Source organism: Micropterus dolomieu, linkage group LG02 (genome assembly GCF_021292245.1).
Source record: "Micropterus dolomieu isolate WLL.071019.BEF.003 ecotype Adirondacks linkage group LG02, ASM2129224v1, whole genome shotgun sequence".
Taxonomy (NCBI): domain Eukaryota; kingdom Metazoa; phylum Chordata; class Actinopteri; order Centrarchiformes; family Centrarchidae; genus Micropterus; species Micropterus dolomieu.
This window is the reverse complement of record NC_060151.1, coordinates 24,528,235-24,555,514: the sequence shown is the minus strand read 5'-3', so window position 1 is coordinate 24,555,514 and position 27,280 is coordinate 24,528,235. Positions and strand designations below refer to the sequence as shown.

The 27,280-nt window shown below is 42.3% G+C and overlaps 1 protein-coding gene across 1 annotated transcript; it reads right to left on the bottom strand.

The window, feature by feature from the left end:
* lasp1 (LIM and SH3 protein 1) lies at positions 1-27,173 on the bottom strand. Its single transcript, XM_046035303.1, has 7 exons — positions 26,872-27,173; positions 18,553-18,647; positions 13,444-13,528; positions 8,550-8,657; positions 5,267-5,342; positions 4,115-4,203; positions 1-3,623 (listed from the first exon to the last, which is right to left on the bottom strand). The coding sequence occupies exons 1-7, from the start codon at positions 26,938-26,940 to the stop codon at positions 3,450-3,452; spliced, it is 696 nt and encodes a 231-aa protein (XP_045891259.1). The 5' UTR covers positions 26,941-27,173; the 3' UTR covers positions 1-3,449.
* Between the last annotated feature and the right edge of the window lie 107 nt (positions 27,174-27,280).

Sequence of the window (27,280 nt, the reverse complement as noted above, 5' to 3'; positions counted from 1 at the left end):
TGAGAAAAAAAAATGACATTTTATTGAATCTGCAGAATCATAAGTACAATTTGAAGTGCTGTAACAGGGCAACAGGAGATGATATCAGGTCCTTAATTCTGTGTATGTATTCACAATGAGTTTTGAATACATGTGTATGTCAATATGCATATGGTATCTTTATTATTTTTTTGAAAAAATAACAAAATTATATCAAAAACAAAACAATTTTAGATGGAATGCACAAAACTGGTCTGAATGCTAAACCCGATTGTGGATTACATGATTTCACTCTGCAAAGTCTACAGTATATAACCAGTATCATAGAAGCAGGGAATGATTCATCAGAAGCGCAGGGGCCTACAATGGAGGCTGAAGGAAAGAGGGATCTCAGCAGACTGGTGGACAGGATACTAGACAGAAACTGAATGGAAACAGGGTTATGAGATGACGTTACGGTTCAGTAGATGAGTGATGCCAGAGCAGAAGAGCAGTATTTGGTGCCGAGAGGTTAAATTCTGACTAATATCCAGGTCAGACAAACAACTTGCCCTGCCTCACAGCCTGGGAGATTGAGAGCGTCAGATCGCTGCTCTCTGTCACCCTTAGCCTCGTACACTTACATCATCACACGATCATATTTGACTTTGCCTTAACAAATCCATCCTGAGCCTCACTGGCTGCCACTTTTCTGGTTCATCCCAAACACCAAGTGCACAAAATAAATGCCCGCAAGATAAGAGAAAGTTTGAATTTGATGTAATCTGCAGAGTAATGGGGGCTACTAGTGTAAGTAGCTTTGTTATTAAATACATTTTGATCAAACATCATCCTAAGCCAAGAACAACAGTCATTTCACTTCAAGCCAACCCACCAACTCTTCAGTTTATCCATAAGAAACAACCGTGAGCTCTAAAACAGCTTTCCGATCTAGCATCTGTTTTGCAAATAAACTTAAGTAGAGGTTAATGCAAAGTACAGGTGTACACACAGCATGTCCATTTTGTTTGGCAACCTACGAACCAGTGTGAGGTGGGGTTTTAATCTGATTCATTATAACAATTCATTACATTAGAAAGTTGCAAAATTGTAAGAATGTTCATCACCAACTTGCACCAAACTGGATTTTCCCCCACGAAGATCACGTGACTTCCTCCTCTGCCACATTCACAAAAAAATATGAACCACTTTTATCTGCAGGCAAGCCACTTCCCAGAGCACCATGACCTGTAAAAACATTTTCCCTAACTTACCTTTATGATACATATACAATTGTACAATGTCATCTAGCTACATAGTGATAGCCTTGTTTCTTTTAATAAAGCTGAACATTTTCCGCCCCCCACCCCACCTAAAAACACACCGCCCAATCGCTCACGTCTGTGACAAGTCACAGTGCATCACAGGAGAGGGAATGAAACAGCAAGAAAAGGGGAAGAGGTGAGTATGGTCAGGAGCCAATGAGATTATTTACACCACTGAAAAAATGGTCAAATATCACGTTGAAAATCTAATAAGGTCCTCACAGAAACACAGCATCCAGAGTAAAGGGGTGATGCAGAATTTCTGTGTAAAAGCCAGCAACTTAAATGCTTGATTTTGTGTTTATGAACCAAGCTTCTTTTACATCTTAGTGACCACAATCAACCAAAACGTTTGGTACACTTTGGCTGATTCAATTGGTCAAATATCAAAAATAGTTCACAATTTTGGGATTCACCTACCAGATGGATCAAAGAAAAGTTTCTGTCTTGCATCAGTGCTCGGATGTGACATACAGGTCACAGGCCTGCCTTTATGGGTGTTTTAAAGACCAGAGCATAAAATAAAAACTTTCTTTCGCGTGTATTTTAAATGCCATTCTGTAACATTACTTTCTTAGAAACTCAAGAATATTAAACAGCATAAGATAGATCCACTGATCAGAAACTCGCACTGTTCTGACCTGAACTGCAGGTTTCACACAACTGATTCTAATACTGCAACTGCACAAGTCTAGACAGACTCTTCTGCCTTGGTTCATAGATTGATTTGCTGGTTTATTTATTTAATATACTTGCTTTTTTATTTTTTAAAATAAGCATCTCACAACAACAAGGCAAAAGAAGAACAGCATAAGAAAAACAACGACATTTACCACAGCCAAGGATTCAACAATTTCTCTCACAGTAAATGGAAAAAAAAACAAGAAGACTGGAATGTTCACTTACAAAAACAGTGGAATACATTTAAAAAAAAAAAAAAAAGATTCACCATATATATATAGAGAGTTGTGCTTGGCCTTCTCTTTTATTAATGTGTATTCTTTGATGGTGATTTTGTAGCAAAAAAGGGGAAGAACTAGACATGTTCCCATCTCCTTTCTCCAAACAGTTTAACCTTGATCACCATAACTTTGTGATTCTCTCAGGACTGAAGGCATTCAGGCTGCAAAAAAACAGGAATAAGGGTGTATATACTGTACATCCACACCAACAGAGGTGATGAATTCAGTGTGGCTGCAGGAGATGGACTGATAATGTCCCCTAACTTGTCCCTGATCCCTCCTGTATCCGACATGCCCCAGTAAGGCAACGACAGGAGGTGCTCTTCAGTTAGGCTACGATTCCAGTTTCACGATACCCACCAATGCAGTGCTAAACACGAGGGTGCCTTCTTGAGCACACAATGGCAAGATGTGTGTCAATCTATAAATGTATTAAAAACCTCTCTCTGCTGAGAACGATAACTGGCTGATTGGTGCAACAGCAACAGGGTTAGAGGTTTAAAGGAATGTACACAAGTCAAAAATATTCAAGCTTAGTTTTGATAGACTGAGATTCTACACTGTGTTTCCAGTCTGGCCAAGATCACACTGCAAAATTAAAGTAAGGGAAGTGAATGAAAATGCCACACCCACCCACACTTCAAACTTATTTTCTCCACTGAATATTGACAATATGGGGGAAAGGGGGCTTTTAAAACATTTTTTTCTTGTTTGTTTTTGCATTGTGTTATGTAAGGATTATTAAGTGCTATAGCAAGGATGGAGCTGCGTGACACGGCATGACCCCTGACATACTGCGATGAACTGTGAGTTTATCTTTTAAGACTTTTGATTTCCACTTGTGACAGCACTTGAGTGAAGCCAGGATTGGGAAAAGATAAAGAGGATGACGGACATCCAAACAGAGACGGACAGATCAGCACAGATAGATTGACAGGCAGAGGCAGGCAGACAGACAGAGAAGGACAGACAGACAGATAGGCAGAGGGCGTCCGTGGTGGAGCTCAACAGTGAGAGCAGAGCAGGGATGCAGAAGGGGGGGGGGCACCAGGGTCTCACAGGACAGGTTAGGGAACAAAAGTAAAATTAAGAGAAAGCGGCGTTAAGATGAGATGGCACTGGGCTTTTCCTTTCGTTCTTTCCCTCCCTTTCTATATACCTCCTCCTCCTCCTTTTTCTCTCCCTCTTATTCTTTCCCTCTCCCTCAGATGGCCTCCACATAGTTGGCAGGCAGCATGCCCTGCTGGCCGGTGCGCTCCACACGGCCGTACATCCAGCCCTCGTCGATCTGTTGCACATCTAGGATCATGTCTCCGTCCTTGAAGGACACCTCGTCTTCATCGGCAGCAGTGTAGTCATACACTGCCCTGTACCGCTTCTGTGGATAGCAAGAAGTAGTTCAGTTAGTTCCTGACAACAGCTGCCACAGGTACGGTATGCTGAAAAGGCGCTACATTACATTACAACATGGCCGTTGTGATTTCCTAAAGCAAGAGCTGACATCTTAAAATGTCTGGTTTTGTCTGACCAATAGTTCCAAACCCAAAAATATACAGTTTACTATCATGGAAGGCTAAGAATACCAGCAAAAATTCACATTTGAGAAGCTGAAGCCAGTGAACGTTTGCTGTTTTCGCTTAAATAGAATAAGATTTAGACAAGATTAATCGATGATCAAAAATGATGCAGATCAACTAATTAATCCGCTAACCATTTTAGCTCTACTTATGCATAACTTGTGAAGTGTAAACATATTTTTTTGCAAACTGAGCAATTTACAACAATTTCTTCAAATTTTTTTTCAGGACTTGGTTTCATCAAATTGTAGCAAAATAAATAGCAAAAGTTGAGGGACACTGGCAGACTTACCCCAGCACTGGCAGGCGGGGCAGCGGCCGCCTGGCGCACTGGTTCAGGAGTGGGATCATAGTGGAAGTTCTGAGAGGCTGCCTGGAAACCTGGCAGAAAAGTGGAGGGCAAGTGAATGAGCTGGTAACATATTTTATATTGCTACTCCATCTCAGATACCAGACCTTCTGGGAACTATACTGGTTTTCATTGTTTTGGGAAGAATTAAGACTTCAATAAAGCAAAATGCATACTAATGCCAGGTGTATTTACTCCTGTCTATTTGTCCGCAATTACTCTTCCAGAGAGAGTGAGGAATTTAAAAACATGGCAAGCCAAGACGTGCAGCCAGTGGCTCTTAATTTCTCTGTTACACAACCTGCTAAACAAAGCCGCTCTGTATAGAAGTGTGAATGAGCATGTAAATTCAAACAGCAGGTACACTGGCCATTCAAATCCTTAGTGGTAAACTTTCAGACATAATGTTAATAATATTCCATATTTATGACTTCAAAGTTGCTTATTTTGAGCTTATGCAAACATTTTTATGGCTTTAGTAATAAATACACTTTTTACAATGTTTGTCCATGGATGTAACCATTAAATGTAGGATTATGCATTATTAAAATTACTTGACTGATTTTCAAATACAACTTCTGCAGAAATTGACTGAATGTAGTAGAGGAGGAGGGCAGTGAACAAGTTATAACCAAGATCCCTGAGTGGTGTGATTAGGCAACACTCAGCTTGGTGAGCTCATGCAGCCTGTGGCAGCGATGGTGCCAAGCTCAGACAAGGCAAGAAGCTTAAAGAAAAATGTAGATACTTTTTGTAAATACTTTTTTTTTTTTTTTTTTTTTTTACTGAAAAGGTTAAAGTTCACCCAAATCACAAAAAAATAATTTGTGGTATCCAGCCATACAGATAGTTTTGGTTTTATTTGTCAGGCTTTTTGGGATTTGGATGAACTGATCCTATTACAAAAATGTTTCTGGAAATTCAGAGGGTGCTTTCTGTAAAATATGCTCTTCTACTTACTATTTTTCTACAAATTTTCCAACTGTTATTACGACTGCTGCTGCTTCTATCTACAAATCAAGGTAACTGTACACTGAGAGATAAGTAAACTTGTATATACTTAATAAGCGAGCGTGGGTGTGTTAGATTGAATACCTGGACTGGGGTTGCCCGACGGAGTATTAGGGCCCTCTCCTCCCTTCCTCTTCTCAAACTCCTCATGATATTTAATCTGCAAGAGACAAACACAAGTCAGGTCATAGGTAAAGATGGAGAGATTATGCACCCTCATGTGAGAGCGTCAAATCTACAGGTGCAGTCTTCTTTCCAGGAAGCTGCCACAGTGTGTAGTTCATTTTTTATCCACCAGAGGTCTCCCATTTGCTCTCAAGCAACCTTTCGTTTGTGGTGATAGGTGGGGCCCCCGCTACGTGCAGCAAAACCTCGGGAAGCTGCTTGACGTTGAGAGGAAATGACATCTCAGCGGCCGGAAGTAGAATGAGCTCAGAGTTGCATAGCAACTGTCGCTGACACATCAGGAAGAACAGGTGAAATGCAAAAAGGGAAACAACTAGAAGCCTGAACGCTTGGGGTGAGAATGAGCCAGCTAGATTCAAGAGGAAACACTGAGGAGAGGGAGGAATCACATGACTAAGCAGAGCCAATTGCTACTTAGAATCATTTATATTACTATCAAGGGCAACTGAACCTTTTCCTCAGAGCGTCTTGAATTTAAAGTAACTGAGGTGTAACTAAAAAATAAGCAACCTACAAGCTCTACAGCCAGTGTGCCGACATAAAACACACTGATAAAACTGAAACTGAGTGACTGGCTCTGTGACTGCACTAAATAAGCCGTCCCCCCTTATTACCAGGCTGATAACAGACTGACTCACAGTTACTCGGTCAAGATTTACAACCCTCTTTCTGTGCTCGCTTACACCCATGCTCAAAGGGCCCACTGTGCCGTTGGCATTAGCGAGGAGTGTATTCACAGACTGGATGGGATGACGGAGTGTTTGTGCAAGGACAGTGAAGCGAGTGGCTGAGAGAACACAGTGACTGTTCACAAGTGCAATATGCTAAGTGAGAGTGTGTAAGGGAGATTATTTTGGTTTGTTTTGAAGGAGCAGGTCGAACTGATGGTGTGTATTCACAGGAAGTGCCCAGGCTGCTGCTGAACTCAACCTCCCTACTACTTCTCAGTCTTCGCTCCTTGACAAGACGAAGGCAACAGGAAATGGAAGAGGTTTGAACAAGAGTGAAAATTCATGACAAAGCAAAATAAACCCCCTCACACACACACACAAACAAGAATGACTGACAGGACAAGTCTAGGCGAGTTGAAGAGAATGAAAGGCTTCATGTTCTGGGGAGTAAACTGGCTTGTTTCTTAGTGTCCAGGAAGGAGAATTAAAAAGAGAGAGAGATGTAGCATTCATCTGGAGTGATTCCCTTATGACTGGCTTTGAATGATGCACTGATTGCAAGCAGATGTCTTGTTTATCAGTTCTGACTGAAAACACTTCACAATGAGCCTGAATCAGTCCCGCCATAATGCACTTGTTCTCTTGATGTGGCTTGTGTGTACGCGCACCCATAAATACATGTTATACATGTGTGTCTTTCTCTGTCTTCCACATTTCCTTGATCTCAGACATGCAAGATCCTTCACCACATGAAAGCAGTAATTACCTATCACCCTCCACACTAATTATGCCATTAACAAGGCTGGTGCAGAGCTGGTTAGGTGTAATGACGTATGTTTTGTGTGCAAGTGTGTTTTATATGGAAATACAGGCCTTCACAGCTGACTTAAGCAGTCTGAGGATGCAAGGTAAACACTGCATGCATTTCTCCATCGCTGTTCTGTATTTACAGAGAAATGGCAAATCAATAACAGGAGCTGAGGGAGAGAGGAGGAGAACGGTCCAAGTGGGGAGATATTTGAGGAGAATTCCATTACTATAAATGAGGAGCGGCTTGAGCAGAGGAAGCCGGACATTTACTGATGTGGGGGGGATAAAAGATACTTAAAGGGGTAATAAGTAGTTTTCAGCGGCGACTAGCGGTGCGAGCATAATCCGAAACACAACCGCTTTCATACAGAAATCCCACAATCAACGCGGAAACAACGGCATGCTGGCTGTGCCTTTTCTCCAGACATGTTCAGGCTCTGTTACTTCAACGTTCCCGGCTCAGAGTGCAGCGAGCCGGTTTATTGGCACAATACTCCCGGAAGAAAAGGCAGAGTGACAGCGGCTATAAGCAGACCAGGATACAGCTTCACATAGCATGCTGGAAACTCAGGTAAACTCACACTGCAACGTTACAGTAATATTATTTCAGCTTGAGGATGAACTAATCCTTGCTCGTTACACGATAACGTTACATCTACTTCATGTAGAGTTTGTGTTGGTAAAGCAGTTGTGTGGTTGTTGGTCTGTTGATGTCGTTGGACTGATGTTTGCTGTATGACACACAACGAATTTCGAAAGGACTAATAAATATCTATCAGCGTACACAACTGATCCCTTTACCGGGGTGGGGGGGTGCTGCCACCGCCAAGCAAAGGTTTTTCTTAAACGATGCATCAATGAAATAAGCTATAGAAGCTTCGAGTACTAAAATCATCGTTAGCTGCAGCCATAATGCTGAGTTGTGTTGGGAGCCGGGTTGTTTTGTGGTGTTAGTGGTCTGCATGTCGGTAGCTACAGTGTTGTTGCTGTAGTTGAAGAGAGGCTCGGGAGAGCGCATAGGGCTACATTCTGACCGGATGCCTTCACATTAAAAGCAGAATAGTGGCTGTTCCAAGCAACAGAGAAAAACAGGCTTGTGTCTCAAGTCAGGCTACAGCCTATTGACAATAAAGCGGTGAAAATGTGATTTATTAATGTGATTTAATAAGTGATTTCATTGAAAAACTCATGTAGCCCTTATAAAAAAAAACAAAACATGCACAATATTTATAATATATAATTTCAGTCCTTAAACTAGTGAAGCTCTCTGAGGCCTGAGACAAAGAAAGCGCAGCTAATCTCAGGAAGTGAAATAAAGGAAATGATCTCAGTTCTTACGATTTCCACTGGCGAGTTATAATAATATGCAAGTATTATGCACCAGACAAGCATGACATGCCTAAAAGCTAACTTGAATCTATCAGCAACTCTCAAGGAAGAAAAGGACCCTTTTCCAGTGTATTTGCTTTAGACCAATTATCCTCCTCAGAACAAATCCCCAGTTCAATATTGGCAAAGAGATTATAGTCATAAAACCAAATCAACTCACACCAGACTGGCTTCACACCAGGCAGCCAGGGCAGCAAACAACAATAGAAGAGCTCTAAATATTCTGTACTTTGACAACTTTAAGGATTTAGAGAATAATACAAACGGGGTGGGGGGTGGATCGTCTTGGTCTCTGCATGACTGACACTTACATTGCTGATTTGGTCCTGCGTTTTCTTAATTCTCTGCAACTCCGGCGTGTCTGCGACCACGCTGAAACCTTTCCCTTTATTCTTCTCAAAATCCTCCCTGTAGAGAACCTGCAGGAGAAACACGATTGTGTTAGAAACAAACAGGAGGTTAAAACATGGCAAGGCAAAAAAACCCAACAACATGTGGCACATCACAGCTGAGATGGATCACACAGCCAGATGAACAGTTTCAATGCAATTGTGTGAGTCAACAAGGAAATGCTAACAAATGAGGCACAAATTATTGTTTAAAGCTGGTCTGACCTAGATTTTCTAATCATATACAGATTAAAGAGGAAAAAAAAAAACAAGAAAGATAAATGCTCTTCACCTACAGTATATGCGGTCTCAGTGTCCATATACACATATGTACTTTACTTGAAATGGATCAGTCATGAGCTTTTATTTGGTCTAATAAAACATTTTTACAGCAGGAGGAAAATAGTTTTACTGTTGACTTTATTAGAGCTTGACAACATTAGAAGGACTAACAAAATGATGAAATGTCACCTCTAGTGAAAAGGAGCATTTTTATTTTCTTGACCAAAGGATTGCAATTACATTTTAGACCATATTTGTATGCGCAACGATAAACATTTTATCACCATATTTCTCACTGTAAAGCAGAAGTTTGATGATAATAAAAACTAAACAGGGGAATGACCTTATAAACCCATTTTCTTCAAAGCATAGATACCTACTACCTGAGAAACCAGAGTTTTGATTTCTGCGACTTAAATATCCAATGTTTTCTTATGTATAAACTATGACATAAACTAAGCATTAGCAGTGCATGTATGCATGCGTTTTATGAGTGCAAGCAATGTGAGGTTGGCCCTACACATATTGCTTAGTGTTCTGTGATGACGTTCACTTCCTGTTTGCAGAGGAGTTGCATACAGGACGTGGTAGCAACCATACATGGTCATAATGAGAGGTAGTGTGTGTGTGTGTGTGTGTGTGTGTGTGTGTGTGTGTGTGTGTGTGTGTGTGTGTATTTCCGGCCTTCCCACCCTATCCTGACCCTAAGGGCAGAGGAGGAAACGTCCAGCCCATGCAGTGTCAGGTGAGTATCAGAAATTACAATGCATGGAGCTCTCCCTTGCTGCTGACCTGGTGCTGCTCTTGAGTATTCAAACCCACAACCACATACACCACTTAACAAACCGCAAACAGAAAGTCAGATACATGTTTTATTTTTAAAGAAAGAGTTTCACATTCTGGCTTTTCCCTAATCTGATCTCCTCGGCACACGCTATGACATTTCAACAACGACAAATTACTTAATTCCGCCTCCCCACGCCAACAAGCACCCTTGCTGCACCGATTTCCTGCACTCCTCCAAGAATGGAGCCTGCCTGCACAGCACATTACCAGGAAACAAAGCTCCATCCCTCCAAGCTCTCCCCCGACATCACACAACATAATGTCTGACACTGCTGAACAGAGTGCTGACCGATCCTCCTCTCATTTCCCGACGCCTTGTGGTGACGTGATGAGGTTGTGATTCATGGATAACCGTGTATGTGTGATGCAGTGCGATACGCCCGTGGCGTGACGTCCACTAAGAAATTGGGTGAAAACCTTAGTTGATCCTCCTTCCACAGGAAATTATACACGGCTCTCAAGCCTGCACACAAATATAAATCATGACGAAGATTAATGTGGCCTCGACCCATCAACATTTGATCCTCCCCCTATTTTTATTTCTCAGTCTATCTCCTTTGTCTTTTTGGCTCTGCAACAGATTCTTCTCCTCCAATCGTGGCTCTGGTTTCTTTCCCCACCCACACTCCCTTTCTCTGTGCTTCTTTTTCATTCATTCATATTTTACTGCCTCAACAGCAACAGACCGAGTCGTCACATAAAGCTTGAGCTCTTCCTCATTATAATCTCTCTCTTTGCTCCTATTTGCATTCCTCTAGCGTTCCATCCTCTGGGGATTTTACTTTTATCTCTTCCTCTTTCACCCAGCACTCCTCCCTCTCTGTGTTGGTGCCTTCCTGTCTCTTCCTCTTTTTTTTTTTCCTCACTCATGTTCGCCTCATTGCTCTTCTTCTCCTCCTCCTCCCTAATTCGCTCTCTCCAGTTTCTTTATTTCTCCCTCTCTCTCGGACTTGTTTCTTTCTGTTTCCCCCCGCAAAGTCTTGTAATGAGGTGTGACAAACCTCTACCCTGCTACCATAGCAATATGGTTCCCGTAGCAACACAGCGGCGGTGAGGGGTTAGATGGCCACAGTTCTCCACAAACACTAACTTCCTAACGCTGACACAAAAACGCACTGAGAAGTACATAACAGTAACACTGTAGCACATAAGCATCATAGTGCAAAAGTTGGTGTTTAACAGGAAATCTGGTTGAATTGCAGCACAATCAGCAACTTTTACGCTTTTTGACAGCACTTTTCTGTCATCTCTGCTAAGGACTGTTTATCTCAAAGTGTGTCCTCTTTTGGAGGGGGACATTTTAGACCACTTTTAATTCATACTTTTATTTATAAACACTTTTTAAAAACATTTTTACACCTATCACAAATAACCCATCCTAAACAGATTTTGTTTTGAAATCATTTAAAATTAATTAAAATTATTTGATTTTGTAATCACAGCTTCCTATCCGAACTGCAGAAGAGAACAGAAAGAAAATATCCCCAAGACTGACGCTGATCTCCATTCAAATGTACATGAATCCTTCACCATCACACCGAAACATCTTTTGTGTACTGATAATCTCACTGTTAGGCTAGTGACTATGTTAAACCATTATAATAATGATGATCATCTCCTGGTGTATGTTTGAGTGTTTGTGGGGGCTTTTAGGATGTACAGTCCATGTAGAAAAACACCATCTGTCCCTCGATCCCCTCAGTTATACCCTTCCCCATATGACCATAACCCCCGCCTCAGTACTCCACAAAATCCCTTCTTACACACACACGTCTCATCTGTACTATTTGACACGGACATTCGGTTAAGACTTGACGCTCTTTGATAAGCCCTTCTCTCTGGACAACCCTCCCCTCTACTACATGCTGAGAAAACAAGCTTCTCCTTCATCTCTTCCCTATGGATGCTTCCCTATTCCCATTTTCTTTCTAAGAAGTAAATAGAGACACTGTCCAGATTAATATATCAGCCCCTACAGAATCTTACAAAGGTTTTTGTGATTAATGAGGCTAAACATGACTAATTTCTACTGAATTGAGCTGAAACATGCATTTCTGTGTAATTTAGCCTTAAAATGTGTCAGGGAGGGTTTCTGTGGTTACTTTAGAGATCAAACAAGATCCTAGGATACCAAGCAACATGTCCCAGACATGACTGAATGACTTAGAGAAGTGAAACCTCACATGACAGCCTTCAAGGTTGACAACTGTCTGCTACCATATACAACAACATTTTATGGTCACTTCATCTGTGTTTTGTTAAGCTTTCTTTAATACAGACAGCCAACGCAGTGAAACATTGTCATTGTCTGCTGGTGAGTACAAATCTCTCTGACTCTCTATCAGAGGCATCTTTATTAACGCATTAACCCATGGCCCAGTTCAGATGGATATTTTGGTCTGATGAGGTTTTTTTAAAAATCCTAGAATAGGTCTTTGTTATTTTAGCTTCTGAAGGAACAGCCATAGTCGTGTTTTCTGTGGTTACAAATCAGAATGGGGGAATTTGAAGAAAATAAGCGCAGAGATAATTTGTCTTCTGTGGTCAGTACACTTGGGTGGCCCTGTAAAAAATGTACAGCAACACAGATGTGGTGAAAGAATAGTGCATCAGAACTGGGCCACAGTAAACACGGTATGATATAAACAGTACTAAATTTATTAGGCTATAATCTTGTTTGCAACTATCATAAAAAAAGCATACAAATGATATCCAGACACATTAACACTGCCAAGAGCAACAGCGTGAAACAAGAGGGCCGTTCCACAAAGTAAGAGTACTGGTTAAGCCAGAATTATTACAGGATATTTGGCTTATTGTTGTCTTATTGTATGGGCGTGATCAAAAAACAAATTAAATTTAACCAACCAATCAAAGACAGTCCGCAATCTGAACATATCTACCTACTTCTAATGAAAACACCTTTGTCTACTCCACACAGATTCTACAGGGGCAAGGACCTACATCTGCAACATCAGGAATTTCGGTTTCCACAAATAGGTTCAAATGTGGTCAAGCTTAATAGGCTTGTTCTTACTAAGCAAATTTTTAGGTTGCTGAGCTAAAACTCAAGCTTAGGCAAAATTCTGATACTGCTTTCTCTAGACTGCTCATTTAGTTAAACTAAAAAGGTAAATGGGCTTATAACAAGTGTTAAGGGCATTTATGCTGCAATAATTTATTGTGTAACAAGCACTTTTTGGTGGTGACATAAGGAAATGGAAAGTGTTGCAAAACATATTTAAGCAAGGTCCTATTTAATAGTTCCAAACGGCCTTTTCTATCTGTTGGATTTGACTTCCACACTGGATTGGTGTCTCCATAATATTATATTTATTACATCACCATAAACATCCCAGCCCTCTCTTCAAATCTCCTACTTGTCCATCATGAATCAACTTCATGCTTGACTTCCCAGGTCTGTTTTCAAGCTGTGAGCATGCAGTTATCTTGAATGTTCAAACTAGGTCTGAATTAGACTGATTATGTTATCTGAACATTGGCTTTCTGAAAGCACTTACTCCCAGATCAATTTTTAGGGTTAACTTAAAGTCAAGTTATTCAAACGAAGCATGTCTTTTTATTGCCTCCTTTATGGAACAATGCCAAAATGTGAACAAACTGTGTGTGTGTGTTGAGTTTGGTTTAACCATGAATCTGAGGAGTAGCTACTGGCACAAAGAGTTACCTGGCTCTGCATCTTGCTCTGCTGTTTGAGGCGGAGGTTCTCTGGAGTGTCAGCCACACAGGTGAAGTTTGTCTTGGGGTAGTGTCTGTAAAATAAATACACAACAGCAAAGACTGTCAGCACACAGTAAATACACACAGGCAGATGCCAGCCTTTACTCAGACTCCCACTGTGACGCTCAGACCTAGACTCTAAGAGAAAAAACAGCATAATTCAAGCAGTGTGCAGTCTGTGGCCCCACAGTGGGGGCATTTGTTTTTCAAGGTGGTCTTGAGGTTGAGTTAGGAGCCCCTGTAGACAAAAAGCATGTCAGTATAACACACAATGCTCTGTCAGTGGGAGCCAAGGTAGTCTGAAAAAGAGGAAGTGCAGGCAGGGGCTGTGTGGGGGTATGAGAGCCTCAAGGTTGCAGAGTTTTGGAGGCGAGCCATAGCAGGTGTGGAAAAAGCTTTCCAAGCTTACAAAACACAGGCAAACACACACACACACACACACACACACACACACAGCCCTATGGTGGATAACAGGAACAGCACGCAACAGACCCAGCAACAGGGTCAAAGAGACAGTGGGTGAGTGTGAATGATGTCATGGGTAGCCCCCTTCAGCAGAGCGTGAAGGCGAGTCACTTTTCTGAATGGATTCTGGGGATTTTCTTGACAGCCGCAGACCCATAACCACCCAATCTCCTACTGCTCAGGAGAAAATACTCCTACGCCTGAAACAAACATAACAAACACAAATATACTAGCATAAACATGCAGCTTCCACAAACAAATGCACTCAGAGATGCATGCATGCGGCACACAACCATCACGTTTTTTATTGATTGCCCTAAACCGCTGTCAGGGGTTTGTATGTGCAAGGAATGAGTCAGTGTTTTTATACACTGGAGGCTTCTGTGCACAAGTAGCCTTCAAGTCCACAATTAATGGTGCCTGCCAGTTCAGTGCGGTCCTTAAGGCATCAAAAACACATGGCCTAAATCCAGCAGGAGAGGAAGAGCCCCCACAGCTCATCTAACAGCTCATATGGACTGCAGTTCCCAGTGTGCCTCAGGGTGCTGGGTGACCTCAAAAATCTTAAACCACTATCCGTGCTTCTGGGTAACCCATTTCGGCAATATGTTTACAGTTTCCCTGACAACATGGTAAACAAACTTGAATTAGCATCTGTCCCGATGTGATTATGAGATCTAAAAAACTTTAACAAAGGATTGTGGTTGGCACATTTTACATAAAGTGCTGTTAAAAAAAAAAAAAAAAGAAAAAAAAAAATTATATATGTTAATTTATTTTTGAAGATGGGCATGTCTGGTTTGCAATGGACCACACTCTCACAGAGCAACACTCTGTCTGACACAAACAGTATCTGTGTTAACAACATTCCTGACATCTTCAGTGTGTCTTTACAAACAGTCCTGGCACTTAAGGGTCAGTAAATCGCTATGCAAACATACAACAGGGTTGCAGATATAAGCTTAGTGACTCAGAGGGATATTCTGAGTGTCTCTGTGCACAACCATGCTCGTGTTTTTGTGCCTGTTTGAGGGTATGAGTGAGTCACAAGAACACTCATCTATCTGTCAAGTTAAGGTAATGAGTCGCAGACGGGAGTTGGTGACACATGCACAAACTCAGTTAGCCCTGTGAAAGCTAAAGAGGGGAGTGATCAAAATGGTGGGGAGGTACTGCTGGGGTGGAGGAGTGAGGGGGCCACGCAGGTGTATTCACACACACACACAAACACACACACGCGCCCTACTGTGCAGGAGGAGAGGTCTGTTTGCATAGTGGGACCAGGAGATGGTGTGGCTGGCTTCACCCTCTGAGACCTGGAAAGGTTGTAATGCATCATTCAGCAAGAACATTTCATCAACATGTATAGTACATATGATCTAAATCAATAAGTTCAATGACTGAGGAGCTGGAATTGTAAAACCAGTTCAGATGGAGCTGCAGTTAGATTAAATTAGGCAGAAATGTTTGCTGTAAAATACCTGGCAGAATCCATTATGCAATTAAGTGGATAGTACATCAGATTTAATATCTTACTGACCAGGCCTCTCTGCTGGTCAGCTTCCAACATGCCCTTTTGCAGACTGACATAGTAGGCAGCACACATCACAAACCAGGAAGCAACCAGCAGTGTCACGCCACATTGTTTAAGTGGATTTAATCTTTGACTTATTTATTATCTACCATGACTCTAAATAGTATTAAATGAAAGAAATCTGGCAGCCATTGTAAATGACAACATTAAATCAAAAACATGTGTGACACATTTTAATAACTGCCCATTGATGTTCAAATAAATTTTGGACTATAAGCCATTAAGGCCCCATCTACACTACTATGTTTTAGTTTAGAAATGGAGAATTAAAACAAATACGATCTCCATCCACACCAGCATTTTTGCTGCGTATCAGAGTTGATCTCCGTCTATACTAAAACGACTGAGAACGCACATCTAGTGGCTGTTCATGTGCACTGGGCATGCGCGTGCCAGTTTAAACATGAAGCAGATGGTCTCTCTCTTCCGTAGTTACAGAAGATTTGGCAAAAGAATAACAGTAATGCAGACGAAGAACCGCACCAGATTTTCTTTGCATGAATCAATAACGAGCTGGGACTGTTTCTGAATGTAACACGGGAGTTAAAAGGCTGTGGTGGCAGAAAACAGACTGGGAGTTGGCACAAACGGCGACATGCACAGTACAAGTGCAGGCTATAAGTGTTATTTGCATGGTACAAAATATTATAATACAAATACCAAATAAAAAATTCTGTCAGTAGCATTGTGTTTCTGCTTTGCATGAGTTATAAGACACAATCAGAGAGCCAAATGTAAGCGTCTGTGTCATCGTTTCCAAAGTCCTCCGTTTTTGCCCGTCTTCACTAAAACGTCCTCTGGAGTTTGAAACACAAACTGGGATCAGCAGTGTTTCCAAACTTCTCTGTTATCTGACTGTAGTCTGGACGGGAGGTGCAAACGTAGCAAAAGGTCTCCGTTTTAAAACCAAAACGTAGTAGCGTGGATGGGGCCTAAGGCAGCGTCCCTTCAATTGCTCCAGCAGCAGTCTCCGTGGGAAATTAAGATTTTTCCTGTCTACTTATCTGTCCTCCTAAATCCGCCCCCCCCCCCCCGATTCTTAGCATCTAATCAGGGATGGGATTTTCATGACAGAGGTGGGTGGGAATAAAGTCAAAACAAACAACGCCTATATCAATTACTAAAGGACAAATATAGGGATGTAATGATAAAGTAGTTATCCCACAGAATAATAACAGAGGACGTAGCTTGCATTCCTTTCCTGAGGCGGGAGGCACTTCCACTGATGTTTACTCGAACAAGGCTCCTATTAAACAAACAAAAAGGAGCATAATAAACAGGCTCTGAAGGGCCTCACTCCTGCTGGCGCGGGGAGTGGAGGAAACATCGGAAGCAGGAAATGGAAAAGAAGAAGCCACTTCACTCTGTGGAAACAACTGTGATAGTAGGACACCTGCTGTAGGTGCTTAATGCCTAGATGTAGACTGGAAGTAGGGACTGGGTTACAGTGAGAAGTTAAATTTAGATGTTTAGTACTAATAACAATGATACTAAAAATCACTCAATTTTATCATCTAATATAAACATATAATTAGGCCTGCACACAGGTGCATTTATTATAGCTAGTTAGACCTCTGCTTGGGTTTAAGTTGGGTGGAGCTATGCAGAGAATTTGCTGTAGTCACCAAATCACCGTACTCGTCCTGACCTCACCTACTATGACAACTCAAAATATCTACTGTAAAACAAATTACATGGTTATTCAAGCTAAAATGTGCTCACGCTCACCTGTCAGCTGGGTGTACTCCAGAAACAGATGACACATTTGGTTAACCTGGAAATGATTTGCATGTATGTAAGGTTTTTCCCTATCAGACTGTGAGTAATACTTTTTCTCTCTTCAGGTTAAAGCACTGCTACATTGAACACAATTATAAATGTCATGAGCTGAACTCAAAGATGTAAGGCTTTCTCCATGTACACTACACTCTCGACAAAGGAGAAGTGCTCACTAACTAACATAGAATTAGACAGATTTGTGAACAATATTTGAGAGAAATGATGAATGGGGGCAAAAACAAGTGTTGCATTTATAACTTTGTTCAGTATATATATAGCCACAAAAAAGGGGAGTGATTCGAGGACGATTAGGGAAACTGGAGTTCTTGTAAGTTTGCAAATCAGTCACACCCTGTCAGCACTGGGTGTTAGCTAGCTGCAAACATCTGTACTTTCTGATGAGGGACATTTTAATGGCTGTTCATTGCGAATAAACAACGACAACAAAGACAAAAGATCTGCTTCGCATTCAGTGTGAAAGCATCTTTAGGCTCCACAGTGGCATGTTATTTTACTCCAGACTAGGCACAAATCACTTGTCCCCGGTATTAAGGAAGCCAAATTTGATAGTAAACAGCTGACCACAAGCTAGCATGCTACAATCAAGTTTCCACAGGGGTTGAGAATGACAATGCCAGCATGTCGTGCCGATTTATTTTGCAGGCAATAAAACACCAGTTCAAGAAAAAAAATTCAAAAGAGCTTGTCAGAACATGAAGCAACGCCTTCTCTCTGCATTCCCTCTCCGAACATGCACTCGCCCACCAACTCTCACACACAGAGACAGAAGGAGGAGGAAATCATTAGAAGTAATGGCAGTGGGGGATTCCTTGGATTCCTGATGAGCCTTTAGTATGTGCTGAAGCGTGAGTGGACATGCTAGTTTGCAGTGTGTCCGCCTGTGTCACTCTAGTGGAACTTTAGGAATTTCCTTTGTTGATAAACCCCCCCCTTCCCCATTAAGGAGGGAGGGAGTTAGGCAGGCACTTTCCCACACCACATATAGGCACTTTCCCTGAGGGGGGGGCGCTGGAATAGTCAGTGATAAACAGCAGTGAGGGGCCTTAGTTGGGCTGCAACATGAATACACACACATTTAGAGTCCTATTTCCATCTGTGGACAGATTAAACACTGCTGTCAGTGACTTTAGGATGCAGGCTGAATCGATTGAGATATGCTCAGTGATGCACACAAAATGATGATTTAGGACAACTTACGCATTGCAGTATGGTCTCTTCTCAAAGCCTTTGTAATTCTTCATGTTTAGAGTCATTTTGCAGACCTCGCAGCTGAAGCATCCTTTATGCCAGTACTGTCAGAAACAAAGACACAGAGAAGACATAAAAAATGACTTGGAGACATTTGTTTCACCTTAACTCAGGATGCAAAACAGAGCTTGACACACACAAAAACTAAACCACCCATACACCAAGTAGCACAGGAAAGCCAGAACTACTTTCTATTCCCTTGAGGTTTCACAGGGACAGGAGCTGTAAACAGACCTAAAGAATAGTGACTGTTAGGACTGTGTGGAGAAAAACTGTGAAGCAATGTGGAAACACAGCAGTTTGTGTGTGCTGGCACTGAACAGTTACAAACCAACATCCCCTTTTTCTAGCAAACCGTATGGTTACTATTTATAAGTTGATTCAGTTAGCTGCACTGATGTTAGCGGTAAAGAGGAGCTGTAAAGTGTGGAGCTGCGTTTTTGCTCTCTAATTTGGTCAGTTTTCACAACTTTTTTAGTCCTATGAACTCATGTATGCGTGCAAAACGATTTGCTTTGTTTTCTTTTCTTTTCTGCATATTCAACAAGAGAGGGTATTTTCAGTTGCTGCAGAGACTGTGCTTAGTTCGAAAGCCACCTTTTGACTCTCCTTACGTCCATCTGCTCATCTCTGCAGGCCTGCATGTTTCTGTAGCTCCTCCATCCATCTTCATAAGAGGATGTGCCTCTTTCTCCCTCACCGCCCTTTCTCCCTTCCTCCCACCCACCCACCCGGCCGGCCTCTTGCCTCCTTTCCTTTTCTCTCCTGGCACTGGGCTGATCTGCGGCCTGAGGGTTCAAAGAAGGATCGAGGGGAGGGAGACTGGAGAAAACTGGAAGGAGGGAGGAAACATGAAAGGAAGGAGCTGGAGAGTGCAAGAGGAAGGGCGCAAGCAGGGGAGGGGTGGGGTGGACAAGAGAGAGAAAACGCCAGAGAGTGAAGCAATGATCTGGCTGCTCTTGCTATCGTCAAGGGAAGGGAGGGAGGAGTGCAAAGACACGGAGGGAGCAAGATAGAATGGAAGGGAAAGAAAGGAGGAGTCCTTATTAACATGGCCTCGGGGCGCTCCGTCATCTCTCTCATTCTTTCTCCCACTCTTTTGTCACTTTCTACACCAATTGCCCACACACAAAACACTAATCTTCCAAACAAACAGTGCATAAAAGATGATTCCAAACAGGATAAACAAAGTACAACATCACTTTCTCAATGATTCACTCACAAACATATGTACGATGCAAGTCTGAATCCACACAGTCTTCTCTGGACAAGAAACGGGCATTTCTGATGTGCAGTGCAGTGATACAGCATGTGTTACAGCACTGATACACAGTTGGCAATAAATCACCAGGATGTTGAGGTGTACTGTCAGTGGACACAATCATGGCAGCGCTATGTATGGAAACACACAGCACAATTAATTTCCTTCTATTATGGAACAAGAATATAGCTTCAGGCTGGTTTTAAGAACAGTCTGGATGTAACGGACCACCCGGGGTGGTATACGATGACAACAGGCAAGTGTATGTGTGTGTTTGACATGGGCGTTTGTAGCTGTGGGCCAGCAATATTGTACCAAGGCATACAAAAGAGGCGGCTCACAGTGGAAACCGAGCCTGGGCTCTGTTCAGTGGAGCTGTGATCTACAGCCAAACACACTGGGCCAAGCCTTCGAATGCAAACTCCCTATCCCACTACAACCGATTCAGGGCCTGGGGGAGATGCAGATGGACACATCGTGTTGCTCTTTCCATTGCTCTCCCTCCCCATTGTTCTGGCTAGTACTGCAATGGTAAATCCCTTTACAAACAACAGCACAGTGCTGGCAGATTCCATTTCCTCTAGCTTCAGCTGACGTGCAGTCGTGGTGGCTGCCATGTTTGCATGCATACCGTCAGGCTCGTCTACTTTTAGGGCAGCAGCGCAGAATGATATTCTCCACCGACTAGTGTTATCCCCTTCTCATTTATCCAAATCTGTAATAATGGCAAACCAGGGATAATGTAACACAGTGTAATCCTAACAGAGAAGTGAAAATGCAAATACTGTCAGGGAGAAAGGTGAGCCAATCAGCTGAGCATGGACTTTGATACTCCCAGAATAAATATTGACCTTGGATCTACAAAGAACAAGCCTACTGCACTCAGCTCTTTAGCAAACTATTCCCAAGCCTCGCTCAGCCTGCTAACCCACATCACCAGGACAACCCTCATCACCCTCCCACCTAAACGTGGATAACATGACCCTCTCAGGTGAACAGAGGTCCTGCTCAAACCAAACCGCCGCAAACCAACGACAAGTGGAGAGCTCTAAATACAGGTGCTGAAGTGCACTGAGGACACAATGGGATATATGGGGGCGGCTGTGGCTCAGGAGGTAGAGCGGGTTGGCCGTTAATCGGAAGGTCGGCGGTTCAATCCCTGGCTCCCCCTGGTTGCGTGTCGAAGTGTCCTTGGGCAAGATACTGAACCCCGAATTGCCCCTGGCGGCTATTCCGCCAGTGTATGAGTGAGTGTGAATGGTAGTTTCCGTTTGAGCACTTAGGCTCAGTGTATGAATGTGTGTGACTGGTGAATGCAGATGTAGTGTAAAAGCGCTTTGAGTGGTCAAAAAGCCTAGAAAGGCGCTATACAAGTACAGAGCATTTACATTTACATATATGATCACTCACGCCCCATTTAGGGCAGAAAACTTAAAAACTTAAATACATTTTGTATGCATTTAGTCACCTTCTCTAGCTACATGGTTGAAACCACTTTTTTTTCCCTGCTGCAGTTTCCCGATTCTAACAGTGTGATTCTAAAGTACGAAGGGAGGTGAAATATAAACCCAAGTGATCACTCGAGACACATTTGAGACTCATGCTAATGCCAGGCATGAACAGACACCCATCTATAGCTATCTACACACATCTGAATATACAGTACAGCATCTTGTCAGAATACATTAGGTCTGACACTAATACTAGGATAAAGACAAATAGTTTCCAAAGGGAAAGGAAGGGACAAACGGAGATGTGGGGGCGAGAAACATCCCAAATGTGTGTTAGAGAGGCCATCCAGCAGCTACCCTTGTCCAGCTCCAGGAAAACCTGGCTCCTGGCTGCCAAGACAGGATCTGGCAGTCAGCTGGAAAATGAGGACACTGCAGAGACGAAGCCCTAGAAATAAAACACCCATAAAAAAACAGTACTGTCTCCCTGCATCAGCGCTGCTCAGGGGCACATGTGTATGCGTACATGTGTGTAGCACTGTATGTAGGTTATATGTCTCAGTGCACGGTGCATGTATGTCAGCAGGGATCCCAGGCGCCAGTCAAGAGCAAAAATGCTCAGTCAGCCTCACAGCTTGGTGAGAAACAAATACATGTTAGCCTGGACAAAAACCCTGGAGCTATCTGGGCAGCAACGCAACTTCAGGCACCATGTACAGTATGTACACACACACACACACACACAGAGGGAGGGTTAGTGAGAGTCTGACCGTAAGCGTGCGCTCACATACAAGTGAATAGCTTAAAACATTAAAAGGCTGCAGACATCAATCATTTCCTATTTCAATATTAGTGTGTTATCTACACGGAGCAGATTTGTCACTTTGTTTGGTCTGCTATCCACGCCAACACATTTAACAAACCATCGGTGTCATTTGATTTTAACTATAGCACTGGTTCGAAAAACACTGGTCAGGTACCTACCAAGCGACTCGTAAAGAGGACAAATCTATCAGGACTTGGCTGGTGTTATTTTCTACACCGATTAGATCAGAATTATCGTTTTACTTTAGGATTTTTTTAATCTATAGGCTGTGTTAAAGAAAGTTTTACAGTCCAGTCTTCTGGAAAGCACCAAATTAAGCATCAGAGGAATTTAGCACCATATACCACTGAAGAACCTCTCCTGAGATGCTGATATGAAATGTTTCATAACTCTTGGTCAAATCAGTAGCAATTAACTTCAGACTAAACTACTATGTTTTATGCTTTCAGAAGCTGATTAGGCCCACAGTTTGAATTATGCTGTGATGGCTCTTTGACTCAGATATTTGTTATAAATCAATAGTGGCTAAATAAATAAAAGACACCACCATACTTAAACACACACAGGCACATAGTGGGCCATTACAACAGCTTCCTCTGTATGTGTGAGTGTGAAAGATTATTCCTGCATTAGATAGTACATGCCTAAAGACAAAAGTGCCCACATCTGGCTGGTGCTAAAAGAGGAAATTCTAACTCATTAAAGCACACTGGTTTAATTATTAGCCTACCTGATGCCGTTAATTTTTATCCAAGCCAAGGGCCTTGTTGCTGGCCCAGGCAGACAGTGATTTTAACAGACATACTATGCTAGAGTAGAGCATGTACTTAACACACTTGCCAAACCACTCCAGACTGTGATGTGCACTTAGTAACATACACATACTGACGCCCCAGCAACGAGCCATTAAAAAGATCCCAGCAGAATAGATGAGAGATGAGAACAGTATGGGTGAAATCTCAAAACACTTCTGCCTCGTCATAAATCAACTGTATAAATGCACTTTACCATACGTCCAATCAGGCTACTATGTCATATGGCTTATATTGAATAAAACTGTCTCTCTGCCTTCCTTTCTGCGAATTCTACTTTAAGGCAGCACGACAATTTAACTTTAGTAGCGTGGGAAAGCAAACAGAACTAGTTCCGTTTTCTGATATAACGCACAAAGGAGAAGTACCTGGACGCTCACTGTGGAGTCAACACCTCAGGTGATTTTGACTCTAATGTGTGTTGGTGACTGTGAGTCACCAAAGGGAATGGAGGTGACTGGGCAGATTCCTCACCTCTTGTGGCGTTTGGACAACGTGAATCAGCTTCTCAGAATAATCTGTCTAAATATAGGCGAGGCGGTAGACAAATTCCTCTTAAACTGGGGTCAGAAGAAACGTATATACACTGGATCATCAGAGAGCAAATACAGTCAAATGTTCCCCGTTTAAAAATCAGTAAGTACTATATTTGCATAATACAAAAAAATCAAAAGGTAGGGATTCAGTGATTACATATAGCACATTTTCTAGGAGCTGGAAAAAGTGATTTAGAATATATTTCCCAGCACATGACTAGGCATTGGGTTCATGATGTAAGCTCCTTCTTGCAGTAAAGAATGTATAGAGCTGAATAACTTGAACACAGTACTGCTCCGGCCTTTAACCCCCTTTTTATGGCAATTTCCTGGGATTGAGACGCAGCAGTACAATTGAGGCTCACATCTTAAACCAGTAACCCCAAGCTGAAGCCAAGTAACACAGCAGTCAATTTGTCAGCTAAATAAAAAAAAATGGACACAAGTCAGTCGCAACTGTGAAAGCTTGAGGACAGTATGCATCAGACACATCAGTTCGAGAGGCAAATGATGTATTATTATTATTATTATTATTATTATTACACACAGTTTTGTTGAGGCCAACTCTGTCTGAGCATTTGAGGTCACTACAAAAAACACATCTTATAAAGTTTATATAAAATGTGGTTTTTTTGGTCTTTTTTTCCCTTTCACCATCTACTTTACCAACTGTTGAAGTTTTTAGTGAGGCTGTGACTCATCTATGAAACTTGGAGCCACGCGAGAGATTATTTGTTGCATAAAAGCTGTCGGAAACAAGCACACAGGTCTTGCCTCAGAAGACAACTTGCTAAATGTTATGACATTGCTTTCATATTCAAGGGCCAAAGCACATATTCAAGGGCCAGCAGCAATGTTTGTACTTCGTACTTAATAAAGGATGAGCTGACTGTCAGAACAACACAAGTCAGTTTCTCACATTATTTATAGACATTGAAATAATACATTCACTAAAATAAACTACCTGGGAATCGGTTACACCACTTTATACTATATAATCTATCGTCTACAGCATAATGGCGTGGTGTAAGTCAGAGTTAAATATTAAGTGGACTGTAGGCTCTGTAATTCAGACATACAATATGCGACAGCAAAGCGAGATAGTAAGTACACAGACACTCCAGCATACAAGTGTTTCAGTGAGAGATGAGCTTTAACCACTCTGCATGATTCTCTCAATTTATCTGGGAAATACACACTCACTTCCTGAGTGCTGAAAATGGTTATTAATCTTAAATCATTTCACTCCTCCAGACATTGGATTTTAACCTAAATGTGTCCTTCTGTACTGGTAAGATTTGCATATTAGGCCATTTTTGGTCTATCAAACAACTGTAATGCCTCCTTGTTAGTTTTATTGCCTGCAGTTCAACAGCTTCCCTGAACTCAAGCTACAAAAAGCTACTTTGATAGATTTAGATACTTGAGCCAAATATGCAGCTCTAAACTCATTGCTATGAAGAAACATTTTAAGTAACAAAGGGAAGCCAAATAAATAGGCCAAACCGTCATGAACAAGAGGCTGAACCGAAAATTCACTTCCTGTCTTTACATGTGCTCAGCTGCCCACTCCCTCTGCTGAGCCCAGCCCTGCTATACTGGAATGCAGCTGACAGACAATCAAGTCTCTGTCGCTCAGTCTCTCAACAGAGGGATATCACAGAAGGAGACTGTCAGGTAAAAAGGTATTCATATGTGGTTCAGAATACCAATGCAGCACTGGCTAAACCCTCGACTCCTAGCCTAGCACACGGAAAAATCCCCAGCCAATGTGGCCTTGGCTGCTTTGAACAAACTAGAAGTGTGTGTGTGTGTGTGTGTGTGTGTGTGTGCACGCCACGGAGAAGGCAAAGAGTAGGTTGTTTTGGCGTGTCTGAAGGGGTGAGCGCTGATGCGGAATGGCAGCAAATACAGACGGCAGGCTACTCTCCTGTGCTTGGTTCAGAGCAGGGAGACGGTACAGCAGGCCTCTGACAAAGCACGTTTTATGGGAGTGTCTGTCTGCTGGAATGCGCCCTGCTTAAGGCCAGATTCCAGAGCACATTTACGCTGTACTTGTGGCAAATTTGGTTCTCATCAATACCGTCCTTCTAATACGACAACACGACTCTTATTTTTAGAGGTTGGACCACTTGTGCATGAAGAAGGGGTAAATCAGTTCCAGACCGGAGCACTTTGGGAAAACATTACTCATGGTGCATTCAAGAACACATCCAAGTAGCAGAGCAGTAATGCATCCAATCAAGAGCTGCTGTTACTTTAGATAATGTACTTTGTGTGATCTTTCCCCACCTTCCCCTCCTGTCAACCCCAACAGATAAGCATGTCTCAACAGGAATTGATTTTCAGTAGCCATTCAGACGTCCATTACACAAATTATCTACTTGCCCCAAGCCCTGCTTTGGTAAAAATATATAAAAAATGCCATTCATATGCACAAACATTACAGACCCCACCCACCTAGTATGTTAAGTGTGCTATGTCTTGTTGCAAAGTTACAGTCTAATGGAGTGCAGCAGGATTGAAATAAATGCAATAACCAGCACATGGTCGTCTTTACCCCCCTAAAACTAAAGGGGTCACAAAGATGTGTTGTGCCAATGTTAACTCAAATTGCTGCTCAGGTGTGAATTGGTCACCACTACAGAGTCGCTATGGGTAAAACTGATGAGATTACCACCTTGGCTGAGATTAGGCTACTGCTTTTGACTGAAAACTAAATAGAGGTGGCTCGACTAATCATCCCTGACTTGGATTATCCAGTGAATTAGACACAGACATGTCCAAAGCAGTCCACGCTGCCATGAGCAGCGGTGGTCACGAAAAGCTTGTTTATGGGACTATATTTTCCTCTAACAAGGAACTCAAGCGCCCTGTGTCGTTTAGTATTTGTAAGGTAGATCCCCCCCGCAACACAATACGTGTTTTATTTCTAGAAAAGGCTATAGAGGTTTGCTATCAATCAGTTTTCCTCAAAGCAGTGGTGCCAGCCAGGCCCCAACCAGGCTCGGCTGTCGGAAGCAGTGTGAGACGCTGGTTTGGGGTGAATCAATATCGTAGCCTTGAGCCACTGACTTGATTTAAAAAAAATACCCACTCAGGTTTCTTAAAGTAGCGTATTATCTACACGGTGAGGTGAAATGTCGTTTCTGGTCCGCGCTGTTGAGCCATCGCCTTCCAGACATTAAGCTAGCTGTTAGCTTGTCTTGCTAGCGAAATACCTGTCCTGTTGGGCTGTTTCAATTCATTCACAAAAATATGTGCAAGGTGTCATTTTAGGAGAGCAGAAATAAGTAAACGTGGGGAGTAAAAAGGGGAAGGTGTATTCTTAAAAAAAGAAGAAAAAGGAAGACGAAGTAAGACAATTTTCTCATGTTCTTACCTTGTCCAGACAATTCACTTTTTCCGTGGGGTAAACGACTAGATTACATCTGCTACACAACGGATTCATGTTGGAGGAAGGCTCTTCTGGCTAGTTAGCACGGAAACCGCCGATGAAACTGCTTGTACTGTGAGCTGTCGAGTACTCACTTCAAAAACTAGCTATAGTGTACGATTATGATCAGTAGCAGACCAACACTAATCTACTTGTATATAGCAAATCCAGGAGATTGTTGTTGTCGTTGTAGCCGCACAGCTGGCTGTCAGTCCACTAACCAGACACGGAAAGCGCGCTCCCTCCCTCAAGTGCGCGTGTCCGAGTGAAAAGGAAGAGGCAGTGTTTTGGGGGGGAGAGGCAGTGTTTGGGGAGGGGGGGGGGGGTTAAATTTTTTTTTTTACTTGGAAGAAAG